We start from the raw sequence: 15,615 nt of genomic DNA, 5'->3' as shown, positions 1-15,615 counted from the left end.
TACACCTACTTATGCAAAACGTATGCTATTGGATGATTCACCAAAATTATTTTATGGGTAAGTAGGTAGGAATAAAGACTATCCCCCTTATTCATAAACGTGTACTAAAGTCACGATGCCGCTAATCATCGTGTGTCCCTTTCCGACGTATTCGTATGATGAAAAGGGACAAACGATGATTAGCGGCATCGTAACTTTAGTACACGTTTATGAATAAGAGGGTAAGTCAATTTGTATATGTATACAAAAAAAGATCGTTGCATTAATCAACAGTATGTATATCAAAGAAAACCAAGTCTTTTAATTTAAATAATTTAATGCATCATTGAACAATTCACTTATTAAGCCTGCATATAGGGTTCGTGTGGACCATCTGCAGGTCGACGCGTGGCCCGACCAAATCGCGGATGTTGTTGAGCCCGTACTTGATCATGGTGGGCCGCTCCAGCGAGAGTCCCCACGCGATCACGTTCACGTCCTCGGGCAGACCCATGGGCAGCAGCATCTCGGGCCGGAAAACGCCGGAGTTGCCGATTTCGATCCATTTGCCAAGACCTGGAAAAAATGATGGGTTTAGAAGTATAAGCTTAAGTAGGAATTGTGCACGGCTTGCCCGTATCTGAACTCGTTTTTTTGTATACTATCTTCACAAGGTGAGCCGAGAATAGTACATTTCAATGCTAGTGCGGAAAGTATAACATTTGACGAGTGAAGAATAACATTTCCGCACGTGTAGCGAACGACGTTTTTTAATACAGTTGCGAAAAAAATAAGAAAAAAAGCGGCCAAGTGCGAGTCGGACTCGCCCATGAAGGGTTCCTTTATGACGTATTAAAAAAAACTACTTAAACTACTAGATCTCGTTCAACATTTTACCACTTTGGACACACATTTTACCACTTTGGTAGTGTCTCTCGCGCAAACTATTCACTTTAGAAAAAAATTATATTAGGAACCTAAATATCATTTTTGAAGACCTATCCATAGATACCCCACACGTATGGGTTTGAAGAAAAAAATTTTTTTTTTTTATGACGTAAGTATTAAAAAAAACTACGCACTAGATCTCGTTCAAACCAATTTTCGTTAGAAGTTTGCATCGTAATGTATATCATATATTTTTTTTAGATTTTTCATTCTGTTATTTTAGAAGTTACAGGGGGGGGGGGGGACACACTTTTTTTCACTTTGGGAGGTTCTCTCGCGCAAACTATTCAGTTTAGAAAAAAATGATATTAGAAACCTTAATATCATTTTTGAAGACCTATCCATAGATACCCCACTTGTATGGGTATGTTGAAAAAAAAAATAATTTTTAATTACATGACGTATTAAAAAAAAACTACTTACTAGATCTCGTTCAAACCAATTTTCGGTGGAAGTTTACATGGCAATGTATATCATATATTTTTTTTAGATTTTTCATTCTGTTATTTTAGAAGTTACGGGGGGGGGGACACACATTTTACCACTTTGGAAGTGTCTCTCGCGCAAACTATTCATTTTAGAAAAAAATGATATTAGAAACCTCAATATCATTTTTGAAGACCTATCCATAGATACCCCACACGTATGGGTTTGATGAAAAAAGATTTTTTGAGTTTCAGTTCTAAGTATGGGGAACCCCCAAAATTTATTGTTTTTTTTCTATTTTTGTGTGAAAATCTTAATGCGGTTCATAGAATACATCCACTTACTAAGTTTGAACAGTACAGCTCTTATAGATTCGGAAAAAAGTGGCTGTGACAGAATCGGACAGACAGACGGACATGACGAATCTATAAGGGTTCCGTTTTTTGCCATTTGGCTACGGAACCCTAACAAGTACTTTTTTATGCATGCTGTACTAAAAGACAGAAATAATTGTAAATATAAAATATTATACCATTATTACCTAAGTATCGTTGTTATTTACGATTATTTGTGTATCGTATATTTAAATTGTATGAAAACAATATCGAGTGTTGCCTTTGGAAACTTAAAACATTCTTGCAGTGAGAAAAAACGCCTGTGCTTTGACAGGCGTTTCGGCAACTATTCCGTTCCATTCACCAAACTTATTAAGAACGGTTTTTCAATATTCAATATAAAAAAATAAATATATTATAATGATGAAGAGGTAAGTAATAATATATGAAATATGCTTAAATTTATTATTTTTACATTAACAGTAGGTTTTAATGTTGAATACGACTTTTAAAGGAAACTAACTTTTAACACTCATCAATAAGTATAGTCATGAATTGGAACACGTGGAAAAGTAAAAAGCACTAGTTCGCGAAATCCAAGTTTCCGCACGCTAAACAGCTACGTAATATTATTGGGCGATACTGTGCCCAACGACTTCGCCAAGCAACAACTAACTGGCTTTAGGCCATAGAATACCTTCCAACAGACTTCGTATCATAAAGTTTCGCGGTCTCTTTTTTGAGCAACTGTATTAAAATAGTACATTACGATACAAGTGCGAAAAATAGGAAATTCGAAACGAGTGGCGATAAATTAAAACACGACCGAAGGGAGTGTTTTAAATCGACACGAGTTGCGAATTACCTATTCGCACATGTATCGTACAACGTTTTACAGTACATATGGCCCTTTAAATGTTCGACACAGTAACGTAATATGCTACTTCTCGCACTAGTGCTATAAAGTAGCCCCATATGTACTGTAAAACAATATTTTATATGTTTTCCTACTCCTCTACTGTTATCTGTCATTTATGCATTCATTAACACGAATATAAGAACATACATAAACGATTTCAAGAAAAGTCTATATTGTCTATTCCTCATATAAGCTCTTGTGCTTTTATAAGCTATAATGTTACTGCGATTAATGGCTACCAACCTAACAAAACCAAAACGAATACAGTTTTAAACTAAGTGCATTGCTGCCAACTTACAAAATATTCATTTGGTTGCATAGTAAAAATAATTACTTCATAAGTCAGAAACACGCATGTGACACCCGTAATATAGCAACACCCATAGACTACGAAGACCGCTTAGCGTTGCTTGTTAGTCTCCGTAGGCTACGGTGGCCAAAATTGAGAAAAAACTTTCCAAAAAATTAATTTAGCAAGTAGCAAGTACCAGGGCCTCATGAGTTACGAGGAGGTGTCGCCGACTGGCTGGCCGCGGCCGGGGGCGGGCCGGGCGCGTAACAAGGTATGCTCGCGCGTCTTGGCTATATACTTTGGTGTAATTTGTTTACCTAAATTAAGATTTATTTTTGTTGACTCGTAGGAAAAATATTGTATGCAACGTTGTATAAGTAGGTCAAAAAATTCTCGTGGCGCTGCCTGGTGCCGGCTGGTGCTGGCTGGTGGCCTACGCCTTCGGCTCCGGCTCACATTGTAACTCACGCCACTCGCCTTTTTTGACCCTTCTTATACAACTGTTGCATAAAATACTATTTAATGTATGGAAAGATGCTGGGTTGGATAGAGGCTATATGCAGGATGCAGGCTTGAACTACAAGAAATACGAGTAGAGGCCATGACGTTGTAAAGTGTCCAACACGGCGATAAGTCAAGGGTCGCGCGATGCAACCATCACGACCTTATGTGTAACTGATGAGTGATGACTTACCCTCATGGAACGCAAAGATCTCCATGCTGGGCTCTGTGTAGGGATTGTAAGCAGGTTTGAACTGCAGACGGTTGAAGCCGAGGCGCTGGAAGAAGGCATCCAGCACGGCGATCAGGTCAGCCAGCCCGAGGCCGCGCGCTGCAATCACGCCCTCCACCTGGTGGAACTCCGCTAAATGTGTCGCATCCAGAGTCTCGTTACGGAATACCTGAAGGCATTGCAATTAAATAAAAACTAAAAATAAGTCCAAAGAGCATGTCGAGTCTTGCTCATTGTAGGGTTTAGAGAAGATTTTTTACAATAACTCAAAACCGGCTGATTCGATCATGTTCACTATAGTTTTCATGGAATGTATTTGTTACTAAGCTATTGTTTTAAGATTTCTCTTATTTTTTGGACACATGGTTCAAAAGCTAGAAGGGGGGGGGGTTATTTTTTTGTTCTATGGGAGCGATTATTTCCGAAAATATTCACTTTATCCAACGATACCCCACACCATTGGATTAAATAATATATATATATGTACTCCATTTTTTGCGACAATAAATCATTTTTTTTTATTTTAAATGATTTTTTATAATAAAAAAACTGTATGGGAGGTACGCTAAAAAACTTTTTGTAGTTTTTATTTTACCTCTCTGTCGCCATGCATGATTTATGTACCTATCCATGCCAAATTGCAGCTTTCTAGCGTTGACGATCACGGAGCAAAGCCGCGGAATCGCCGGCGAACGGACGGACATGACGAAACTATAAGGGTTCCTATTTGACTACGGAACCCTAAAAAACGGTCAAGTGCGAGTTCGTTTAACTCATGCACCGAGGATTCCGCACAAACTTTCAATTATATCATGTAACTATAAACACGAAAGACTTGATTTTGACCAGAAGTATTCCAACTACTAACTCTACTAAGCATAATTATGTGTGCGCCATCTAACGGCAAATTGGCTAACAAATTTGCGCGACCATGTTGGTTTTTCAGGGAAAATTCAACCAATGATGTGAACCAATTACAACAATTTCTGTTTTGCTTAGAATAAATTTAAAAGTGGAAAAATTACTGTCTTGGGTGAGACTTGAACTCACGGTCTCTTAGTATGGGTAGCACATCGTTACTGGTAAATTTCCAATATGACTTGGAACTCCGGTAGCCGTCTAAGAAGCGTAACGTTCTTAAGGTAGATGTCGCTAGGGTCCCCTAGACCCATATGGTGGAAAAATTTGCTGCCTATGGATGAGGTCTTGGTGGCTCAGATGGCAGAGCGCTGGAGTATCCATCCAGAGGCCGTGAGTTCAAGTCTCACCCAAGACAGTAATTTTTCCACTTTTAAATTTATTTTTAACCACCTTCAAATAAAAAGAAGGTTCTCAGTTTGACCCGTATGTATGTATGTATGTATGTTTGTCCGCGATTATTTCGCGATTGACTGAACCAATTTTGATGCGGTTTTCAGAAAAGTGTTTGTCACATTCTAGAGAAGGTTTTAGTATATATGGATGGTTTAAAAAACAATTGGACCCGGTAGGTGGCGCTGCTATCGGTATATCGTGAAACTTGATTTGCTGAAACCGATTTAGATGAAATTTTGTGTGTATATTTCAACGGATTCCTGGATGGTTTGGAAACACTATTGGACCCGGTAGGTGGCGCTGCTGTCGGCATATTTCACCCCCACTTTACGTGTAGGGGAGGTACCCTAAAAAAAAATTTAGATTTTATTGTACAACTTTGTCGGCTTTATTGATTTATATATTCATGCCAAATTTCAGCTTTCTAGCACTAACGACCACGGAGCAAAGCCTCGGACAGACAGACAGACGGACATGGCGAAACTATAAGGGTTCCTAGTTGACTACGGAACCCTAAAAAGGAGGTTCTCAGTTTGACCCGTATGTTTGTATGTATGTATGTTTGTCCGCGATTATCTCGCGTTTGGCTGAACCGATTTTGGTTTTCAGAAAAGCGTTTGTTAAATTCTAAAAAAGGTTTTGGCATACATGGATTGTTTGAAAAAACAATTGGACCCGGTAGATGGCGCTGCTATCGGTACATCGCCTAATTTGATTTTTGCTAAAACCAATTTGGATGAAATGTTGTTGTTGTGTGTATATTACAACGGGTTTCTGGATGGTTCGAAAACACCATTGGACCCGGTAGGTGGCGCTGCTATCGGTACATCGCCCAATTTGATTTTTTGCTGATACCAATTTGGATGAAATATTGTGGTTGTGTGTATATTTCAACGGATTTCTGGATGGTTTGAAATCACCATTTGACCCGGTAGGTGGCGCTGCTGACGGTATATCACCAAATTTAATTTGCTGTAAAACATTAGTTTCATGCGGTTTAATTTTAACCGACTTCAATAAAAAAGGAGGTTCTCAATTTCACCCGTATGTTCGTATGTATGTATCTATATATGTATGTATGTTTGTCCACGATTATCTCGCGTTTGACTGAACCGAATTTGATGCGGCTTTCAGAAAAGTGTTTGTTTTTTTTTCTCAGTGGGTAAGCAGTAAGTAATAATAATTAAACAATAATAATTAGTAATAAAAACTATATATTTATTATTTATTATATATATACAAACAAATGGATACTCCGTGACTTCGTTATTATGGATCCGTTTGATTCGATCTAAGTGTAAGTGTAAGGCCTGAGTGGACGCTCGAGTCGGGCGTGCAGCGGGGCGGGGCGTGCGGCGTGCATGTTAAACAAATGAAACTCATACTGGTGTCCTGAGTGGACGCTGCTCAAAGCGAATGCCGAGCGGGGTAGTTCTAGTGTAAGGCCTGAGTGGACGCTCGGAGCGGAGCGTTCGGCGGGGCGTGCAGCGGGGCGGGCGAGCGTGAGATAGAGCGTCCAGCGAGTGGCCTCAGTGCACGCTCACCGCTCGTGTGAATCGGTCGCATTCACCATGGCATCGACGTAGGACGACATTCTTGATTTCTTTTTAGAAGAGACTTCATGGCTCAAAATGTGTCGTTTTTCTACAAAGCAAGGTCCTAGTGTCGTAGTGAAACAAAGAAGACGGTTTGGAGAATTTCCCACTTTATACGAAACCTTAAGAAGCAATGGATTAAAAGTGAAAATAAATACTTTAATTTACCTTCCATTTATTTAAACAGTCTATTTTTTTGTAATGATAGCCAAAATGCTGGTTTATATTGTATTTCAATAATTATTTGTTTGCACGACATGACTGCACGCTCTTATCGCCGCTGCAAATCACAAACAGGTTTGAACCTCTCCGCGACGCCCCGCTCGACGCCGCATTGCCCGCAAACTTGCCCGCTCGGCATTCGCTTTGAGCAGCGTCGACTCAGGACACCAGTATGAGTTTCATTTGTTTAACATGCACGCCGCACGCCCCGCCCCGCTGCACGCCCGACTCGAGCGTCCACTCAGGCCTTACACTTATGCGGAAGCACATTTCGCATTCTGGTCATCGCACTCAAGGCAACATAACATTGGCCTTTTGCAAAGATTTTAGGTCCTAGGTTGATTACCGCGGAACTGAGTGACAGAGGCACCGACTTCAAAAACTAAGTAATTACCAGGATGGTTATTAATTTTCTTATTATTAGGTATTAATTACTTTTTGGCAGAAAATTCTGTACGACGGGATAGGGACTGGACAAGGATAGGGGTGGGGTGTATAACAATTATTTTGTGCTTTTACAGTGGGTTGGTTTTTAAAAGGCGGTTCCCTTTTTTAAAAAAGATATGTAATTAAGTTATTTTAGTTTTGCTTTTCTTTTCAATTTATTATTATTATTTTTTATTATCTTTTTTTTTAAGCTTAATAGCATCGTTCGCAGACGTTTCTGCTTGTTAAAAATTAAGTCAATTTCTGTTTTATTTGAAAGAAGGCATTTTTAGTGAAATCTCATAGAAGTTCAAGTATAATACGAGTAAACACCCGCAAAGAGAGTTAAATTGCAAATTAAATTAGAAATTTTTTTGATCATTGAAAAAAAGTTGTCAAGATAGAGGTGTGAATATTTTTCCTGTAATATTTATGATAATGTTAAAAAAAATTAAAAACTTGATAATTTTTCCTTGATATTTAAACTTCGGAAATAAGGGAGGGGGAGTTTTATTTTATATTTTTCTACATAAATCAATAGTTTTTGACTATGCAAAAAAATAAAAAAATGTTTTGGAATGTTCAATTTGAGTTCTTTCATATGATACCCCATTTGACTTAGTAACTAGACTTTGAAATTTTGCCCCCTCTTCATAATGGGAATTTTCCATGGTAAAAATAACACTTTTAATGTGTCTGGTTTAGCGTTGTTCATAATTAATCCAAATTTCAAATCGATAACTTACATAGTTCTCGAGATATTTAAAAATATGACAGACAGACGGACAGACGAGTTGCACCATAAGGGTTCCTTTTGTACCATTTTGGTAGAGAACCCTAAAAACGTACGCACTTCCATTTGATTTAATTTACCTTATCAATACTGAAGTACTTCTGTGGAGTGAACTCCTTTTGCTGTGCTAGATGGTACAGCATCCGCGCGCTCACAGCGGTAGTATGGGTTCGCAGTAAGTTCTTCTGTGCCTCCTCTATTTTCCAGTCGTAACGGTAGCCCTAATAATTAAGCAAACAATATATTATGAGACAGGACCTAACCAATATGTACGATTCCCGCCGACCGCGCCGGACTGATTCGGCTGCCGCCACGCCGCTGAGGGCGAACCATACATATCCTGAAGGATAGGCAGGCTGAAGCCTGAAGGGCTTAGTAAAGGTTTCCAGGCTAACTCAGGGTATGGAGGATGAGCTGATAGAAAACACAAGTTCACTTAGGTAACTGGCGTCTTTCGCCCTTTATTATTACTAAGAATCTCACACTTAACTAGTTTGTATTTACTCCAGAAGGGAGCAAGCTATATCTATACAGCAATCACACTTTGCACTAAATAGAACATAGTGTGTCACGTGATCGGCCAACGACCCGGAGCGTTCCCCGGGGAACGGGATCAGGAATAAACCTGCAGCTGTCTACGCGAGTACACGCGCGGCCTAGGTAGGTTTAGCATCTGAGCGACCTCTGACCGCCGTCCGCGTACGCGAGTAGCCGAGCGCCGCCATTCGTGTACGCGAAGAGTCGACCAGCCGGAAGCGGTGCCAATAACATTCAAATATGGGATCTGACTATTGTGCAGACACTCTAAATTCCTTTGGCAAGCAGAAAAGTGCGCTAGGGCGCGCTCCGACTCGGCGGTTCGGTGGGAATCGCACTATAGGGAGCAGACCAGCAGCTCACTGTTTTTTGGTACGATGTCTAAATGTGAAAGTTGAGTTTCCGATTTAGGCAGCAAGGTCAAGGAGGAGAATACAACGCGCAAGGGAGCGCACGTGAACAGTAAGGAGAGGTAGGGGGCTTGCCCTGCTGATTAGTTTCTGCTTTAAGAGTTGTTGATTATTTTTTGAATATGCATGTAAATATAAAGCGATCATTATTACCCAGGCCAGCAGTGATACTGATATATACAACCCAATTGTATATATCAGTATAGTTCATAAATCTGCATATGGGAATTCCAAAAGCTATCTCAGTTCTGTTCATACTAATTTAGTTAGATTAGACCCTTGCTTTGGAATTGTTCAAGATACAAAATTAAACACCAATATAGGTGAGGGCGTAATCAATAATGTGGTGCAAAACATAATAAACCCACCTGGGACCCGTAACCTCCTTCACTGTGCACTTTCTTAACTTTTTCCAAGTACACCATTGGGAACTGAGTGCAGGTCGCCGGTGAAGACACGAAGAAGGTGTCATGCGCATCTCGCGCAGGATGCTGTTGCGGCTGGTACAGTGCGTCGAAGTTCCAGAAAGAACTCTCCACATACTTGTTGGTTGGCATCTCCGTGAAACCCATCTCGAGGAAGATCTCTCGGAATTCTGAACGCACTTTGAGAAGGGGATGAAGGTGGCCACATTCTGGGGGTTGACCTGAAAATAGTAATTCAAATGTTGTAATAAATAAACTTTCAGGTGGACTCCGTTTTTAAATACATAAATATCATGTATCAAATGACAGTTTGTTTTGCCAAATAAACAAAAAGGGGCTCAGGGAGTCGGGTTAGGCCGTGGACACAGATGTAAGTGTCCACGCAAGCGGAGCGCGGCGCGGCGAGCGGCAAATCAAGGCCATTCATACATTGCGCTCGATCAAATGTATGAACATCCTTACTTTGCCGCTCTGCAATCTGCGGCCTTAAGGATTGCAGGCAATCGCAAGAATTCACTGCAAGTTTTTTTTTATTAAACTTGTAATATCTATACTGTCTACAGCTCACATAAATCAGAGAAACCGCTGGCGTTAGAAAAAGGCAGGTAGTCGCTACGAGATACTGTTGCATCAATCATGTGCAAGGCCTGCAGTCATATTAAAACGACTATTATGATATGAGCATGTTACAACAAAAACATACCCAAAAAATGTGTTCATTTAAATAATTGTATAATATGAGGAGGAGAAATATCTTACCAAGGGCATCAAAGTTGTAAGGTTTGAAATCTAAAGTCTTCCAAGATCCAGTCAAAAGCATTTCACTAGTTAAATCCGTTTCTAACTTTTTAATACTAGTGGCAAACTGTGGGCCCTTGGAGAGAAGGAAGCTTTTAATGGTAATCTCCTGGAGCAGTTTGCGCTTCTTGTAATCATTCCGAACATTGTCAGGCAGTGTGTCTAGGCCTTTCTTCACCTCATTCAGATGGTCTTGCACTACATCTGTAATAGCAGCGACTTTACGTTTCACAATCGGAGCACCTCCAGATTTATCTATTAATATCCAGCCTGATGACATGGCTTTGCTGAAGCCAACTTTTGCATTTGGTGATGTCTGTGAATAAATGTAATATAAAAAACCTTAAAAATACTCCGAATTTATCTGTTTTATACATATTTCACTTATATAAAAAGTACACATTAACTTTCATTTTAAAAATAGGTACACAGTGTTCTTACAAGTATCTCACCCTTCTAACCGCAATATGGTAAACACTTCTAAAAATACTTACTACATATTGTCAGTTATATCATAATAATACATTTTCATCGTCTCTACAAGGAAGTAATCTATCCCTAAAAATAAATATAAAATTAAATGTTTATTTATTATTTTGTATCATTCTGTATTTGTCACTCGTTATTGTATGCTCTTTGTCACTATCTTCTTTTGCTAATATTCTTTAACTTGTCTTTTTCTTAATATTCTTCTTCTTCAGTCGGTCCCTCGATGCTGAGGATCGTGACATTATGTCATGTTGAAGACCAGATTCCTCCATAGGCTTCTATTCCTCGCCAAGCGCATGGCCTCGTGCAGTTTTAATTGCATAGGTGCAGTGATTTGAGCACACCATATAGTAGGGAGAGGGCCCTGAGGTCTGGTACCTTCAACTGCACTATCTGGTAGGGCTTGCAATATCGGACGGTTTCCAATTCCGGAACTGATTTTTGATATTGGTTCCCAATTCCGGAATTCCGGAACTGGTTATTTTCGATATTCAGTGGTTTCAATTCCGGAATTGTAATATCGGAAAATTGGTCCGAGATTCCGGAATCTCGGATTGCAAGCCCTGCTATCTGGGGAGCGGCGTGAGAGCGCGCAGCGTTTTATGCGTAGCTCTTCCAATATAGAATTATTAGTACGCATACCTGGCCAAGGTATCCGTAAAAGCCGGCGCCAAACGCGTTGATACGGTTGATCACATCTGCTCGTTTAGTCCATGTCTCACAACTAGGGATTGCAAACCGGATTGATTTTCAATTGATTGATTTTGATTGAATTGATTTTTCAATTGATTGATTTTGAATTGATTTTCCGGGTTATGGCCAAAATCCGGCCGGATCCGGCAGTAGGTTGCAGACGAAGAGCCAGCATCGCCAATTGTTGTGCATGTACTCGCAGAAGTTGATGCTACTGCTTTATGTTTATACACTAAAAGCCGACACTTACCACACAATAAATCATTTATGCAAATTAACATATTAGTGCATTTGCTATATAAATCAGCCTCTTGCTCTGTTTCTATGCATTTTTGTTTCCCACGGATATTTTTTAATGTTTTTTTACAAGACTTGCACTTAATGTTGTCCATTTTCCACTACAAAATGCAAAAAACAAATGCAGATAATATTATGTGTCAGATGTTATCAAAGCTGACACGTCATCGTTGATGCACTCCAAATATTTTTTAGAAGAGTTTGTATACCTACACACTAATCTTCAAACTGCACTGGTACTTCTATCTGTACATATAATGCCAGTGACTACTTATTGGAGAATCGTTTTTTTTTGACATGAAGCACGAACATTTGTGCAAATATTTTTATATGTGTATGTAGTGGGAATTAGTGGCTACTCATGCATATTTTTTTTGGAGGTGTACCTCCGCGAAAAGTAAAAAAAAAATGGAAGGAAAAAAATATTTTTATTTATTGCAATGAAGTTTAAGGACAGGCTGTTGGTAAAAAATATGCATTTTGTAGTTTTTTTTATTGTTATCAAATATAATTTTGTTTGGTTCACGTAACTTGAATCGTTTATAAAATATGACACTTTCAATGATACCCTAATTATTTTACGTTATCCTGAATAACTCGCAAACAAAAGAGAATCGAGGTCTGATGTTAAGCATGGAGGGTCCTTAGGACCTAACAGTACACTACCAGAAATATCGACAAAATCCGTCGTTGGGGGCACTTCTTGTTTGCTTAGCCTGCTAGACCCTTTAAACTTTTTCATTCGTTTTATAGGAGTTTAAGACTTGTTGCTTTCGATTTTGTTATAGGTTTATGGTTATGGTTCCTGTTTTTTGCTGTGTTGATTAGGGTGTTGTTTAGTTTTTTGAAGATTCCAGTGCTGGTAATGGTGGCTTGTTGCGTTTACTATAACAGCCTAAGTTTACTATAACATTAAATTTCTATAACTAATAAAACGATAATTCGGAAGCTAAGAAAATTATTATTACACAAATTTAAATAAAATATTATTATTAGTCATACAATTTCTGGAAATATTCCTGCAAGAATTCCTGCTGGAAATATGGTTCTGGACACATTCGTAAGTAGCAGACATAGAAGTTTTTGTGGCAAAATAAAGTGATTGACAAAATCAAATATCGACAGATCAGATATTTTAAACATTGTATAAAAAGATAGCTACCGCGAAATACACAACATGTTCGATATCTTCGTTGATTGTTTGTTGGTAGTTTTTGACACTGTATTCTACAGTTTACATTTTTATTTTTACATACTTAATATATGTAATAAAGAAATTAAGGTTGGATTTGTAATTGATTTGCATTCTTGATATTTCCCAGTAAATTAGAGCAAGTAGAATTTACATCTTTTAATCGTTAATCTATGACTGACTTATTGACAATATATGTGTTGATGTTCCATTTTCTCAAGCACTCGTTTTTGCCACAAAAACTCTGTCTGGTAATTAGTCTCTTGTTTTTCTTCTAAATGGCTATTTGTGTCTATTGTTTCATATGAAACATATATTATTGTTAAACTATTGCAAATATCATTTTCAATACCTATTTACTACATAATATTACCTAGAAATGTCTAAAATGATTACAGACTGACGAAAAAATGCATGACCATGAGAATGGGACAAGTTGCAAAACTAAAAATAACCTGCAAATGATCGGAAAAATGAGGAAATTAAATAACCAATGAGACCTAGGAAGACCATGACAAAAACCAAGACATCTTAAGAGAGAGACTAGTTACAGCCTTTGGCTAAATTAAATACTGATAAAAAACGAACAAGGTGAATAAAAAACGATATGATACAGAATGATACAAATAAAGAAATAAACGAGAAACGAATAAGACGAATCATGATAATGCCTTATAAAATGACTTTTAATCCACAAATGATACATACATACAAAAAAAACATTATGAATGTTCGAAGTAGGTGACCCCTTCATTATCAACATACCTTCATTAACTCTGCTTGTGGTATGCCACTTTCAGGCACACTTTTATATAAAACTGCCTCATGGCTACCTTTATCAGCGACTAACTTCCCTTCTTCGGTTAGCTCCCACTTTGTACTTTTAGCTGCCTCGGAAATCACCATATCTAAGGCTTCCAAACTCTTTACTGCACCGACCACTTTCTGATGATCCTCACCAAACTCACTAGCTAACTTTAGAGTATCCACTTTATCACTCTTCTCTAAATAATGTAAAATCCTTTCGTTTAATTCCATTTTGTGTAATAAATTGTGATTTTAGGTTACGGGAAAAAATATCACTCCTACTTTCCCTGAGCCGGCCACTACAGCCACTACTACCAAATTGCGGAAATTGCCTGCCAATCATCTGCCAACCATCGCGAACCACGTTCGACGTGTTGCCTCCCTGTCACACTTACGTACGAATTTACAAGTGCGACAGAGAGGCAACACGTCGAACGTGGTTCGCGGTAGGCCCTCAGGACTGAAGTGCCAATTACATTCACACTATCAGGACCCGATTTCGGGCCCGAAAAATAATATTTTCTGTTTCACCAAATAAAAGCACAGCGTTTACAACAAAGAATATAATACTCACTAGGAGAAGAACGCTAACTCCATACAAAAAAATGCCCCTTTCAAATGTTCGTTTATACTAGTGGCGCTCTCTTTGTATCTCAGTACTAAAATTGACAACCGGTTTAGCCTGGCGGGTTTTGATAGGTAGTGATCCAGTTCTAGCTAGTGGTTCTGGGTTCGAATCCCGGCGACGGAATTTCTTTTTGTATTTTTTCATTTTTTGTTTTTGTTGGGGTGAGGTTTTTAAATTAGTATTTATCAAATAAAAAAATATTATGTTACATATTAATCAAAATCACAGGCATCTTTTGTCCTAAGAGATAATGATATCTATATTTTAAAGTTTATTCAATATAAAAGGTAACAATACAGTTTATTATCAAGTTATAAATATTTTTATTCCTATATATTAGGATCAAAAGAGCTTAAATCGTTCGAAAAACATACAATAGGCAGGAAAAAAGTCATTTTTTATACAAATTTATGTATCGGACGGGGCTTGTTGAACTAACTGTGACACTTCCATATAATATCTACATACCTATATGAATTTTATTCAATGAGACCACAGGTCGGTAATTTCGGTTCATTATTGATATGGGTACCAAATAGTTAACCTATCCTGTGCGTGTGATTATCTTTTGATTTTTTTAAGGAGTTATTTTTGTATAGGTCGTCTATTTTTAGCGCATGTTTTAATTCCCAGATCACCTTCATAACAATAAATAGAAGTCATTATAATTTTCATGATAAAAACAATTTTATATATATACATATACTATTTATTGCATTTAATATAGATTTTTATATATCTAAAAGATGATCTTTGGCACATCTGATTTTACTCCACAATTGCAATTAGTGTAACTTGTAATCATATCACATATATCAGCCCAAAAAACTAAAAATTACATGAATATATGACAGACAAAGTTGTTATTACATCTATCAGATTGTCGGACACTTTCTGCTCCACAGCTCAGTGCAGCGGTCTTGTTGATGGTTACCGGGAAACTACAACTAGTCACAATTATGTGGCGGATCCGTGCCTTTTGATTTTGAGCCTTTCCAAGGAAATGATATGACGCCCAAGGATTTTTTGCTCACGTTCACCCTCTAAAACAAAACAGTCACATTTTAAACAATACTATAACCTATGTCCCTAATTACTAACCTTGCTAATAGCTACCAGAGTTCTAAATTGCCAGCTAAAACAATGTTAGAATGTACATCTATGATGAATTTAGATTGTAATTTTGGACGCGATAGGGCGGCCGTGCGACTTAAGAGGGTGTAAGATTAAATTTATATATTTGAATTTGGCAATAGTACACTTATTTTATTTATAGATTAAAATATTTCTTATGGATTTTTAATTTTAAACATTAATCAATAAATCTATTTCAACAACATAAATCGTTATTTAATCA

The 15,615-nt window shown here is 37.9% G+C and overlaps 1 protein-coding gene across 1 annotated transcript; it reads right to left on the bottom strand.

The window, feature by feature from the left end:
* Positions 1-261: 261 nt before the first annotated feature.
* On the bottom strand, positions 262-13,936 carry LOC133516287 (phenylalanine--tRNA ligase alpha subunit). Its single transcript, XM_061849128.1, has 6 exons — positions 13,589-13,936; positions 10,114-10,468; positions 9,298-9,575; positions 8,063-8,203; positions 3,594-3,801; positions 262-555 (listed from the first exon to the last, which is right to left on the bottom strand). Exons 1-6 carry the CDS (start codon positions 13,859-13,861, stop codon positions 335-337), a joined length of 1,476 nt encoding a protein of 491 aa, XP_061705112.1. The 5' UTR covers positions 13,862-13,936; the 3' UTR covers positions 262-334.
* Positions 13,937-15,615: the final 1,679 nt, after the last annotated feature.

This window comes from Cydia pomonella, chromosome 3 (assembly GCF_033807575.1).
Source record: "Cydia pomonella isolate Wapato2018A chromosome 3, ilCydPomo1, whole genome shotgun sequence".
Classification (NCBI taxonomy): Eukaryota; Metazoa; Arthropoda; class Insecta; order Lepidoptera; family Tortricidae; genus Cydia; species Cydia pomonella.
Note: the sequence above shows the minus strand (reverse complement) of the source record. Positions and strands in the feature narration are given on the sequence as shown.

Excerpts from the sequence above, each read along its gene's own strand:
- LOC133516287 (XM_061849128.1), bottom strand. The coding sequence starts at position 13,861 with ATGGAATTAAACGAAAGGATTTTACATTATTTAGAGAAGAGTGATAAA. Across the intron at positions 9,576-10,113 it reads TTACAACTTTGATGCCCTTG|GTCAACCCCCAGAATGTGGC; the intron begins GTAAGATATTTC and ends TACTATTTTCAG. Across the intron at positions 8,204-9,297 it reads AAGGAGGTTACGGGTCCCAG|GGCTACCGTTACGACTGGAA; the intron begins GTGGGTTTATTA and ends CTTAATTATTAG.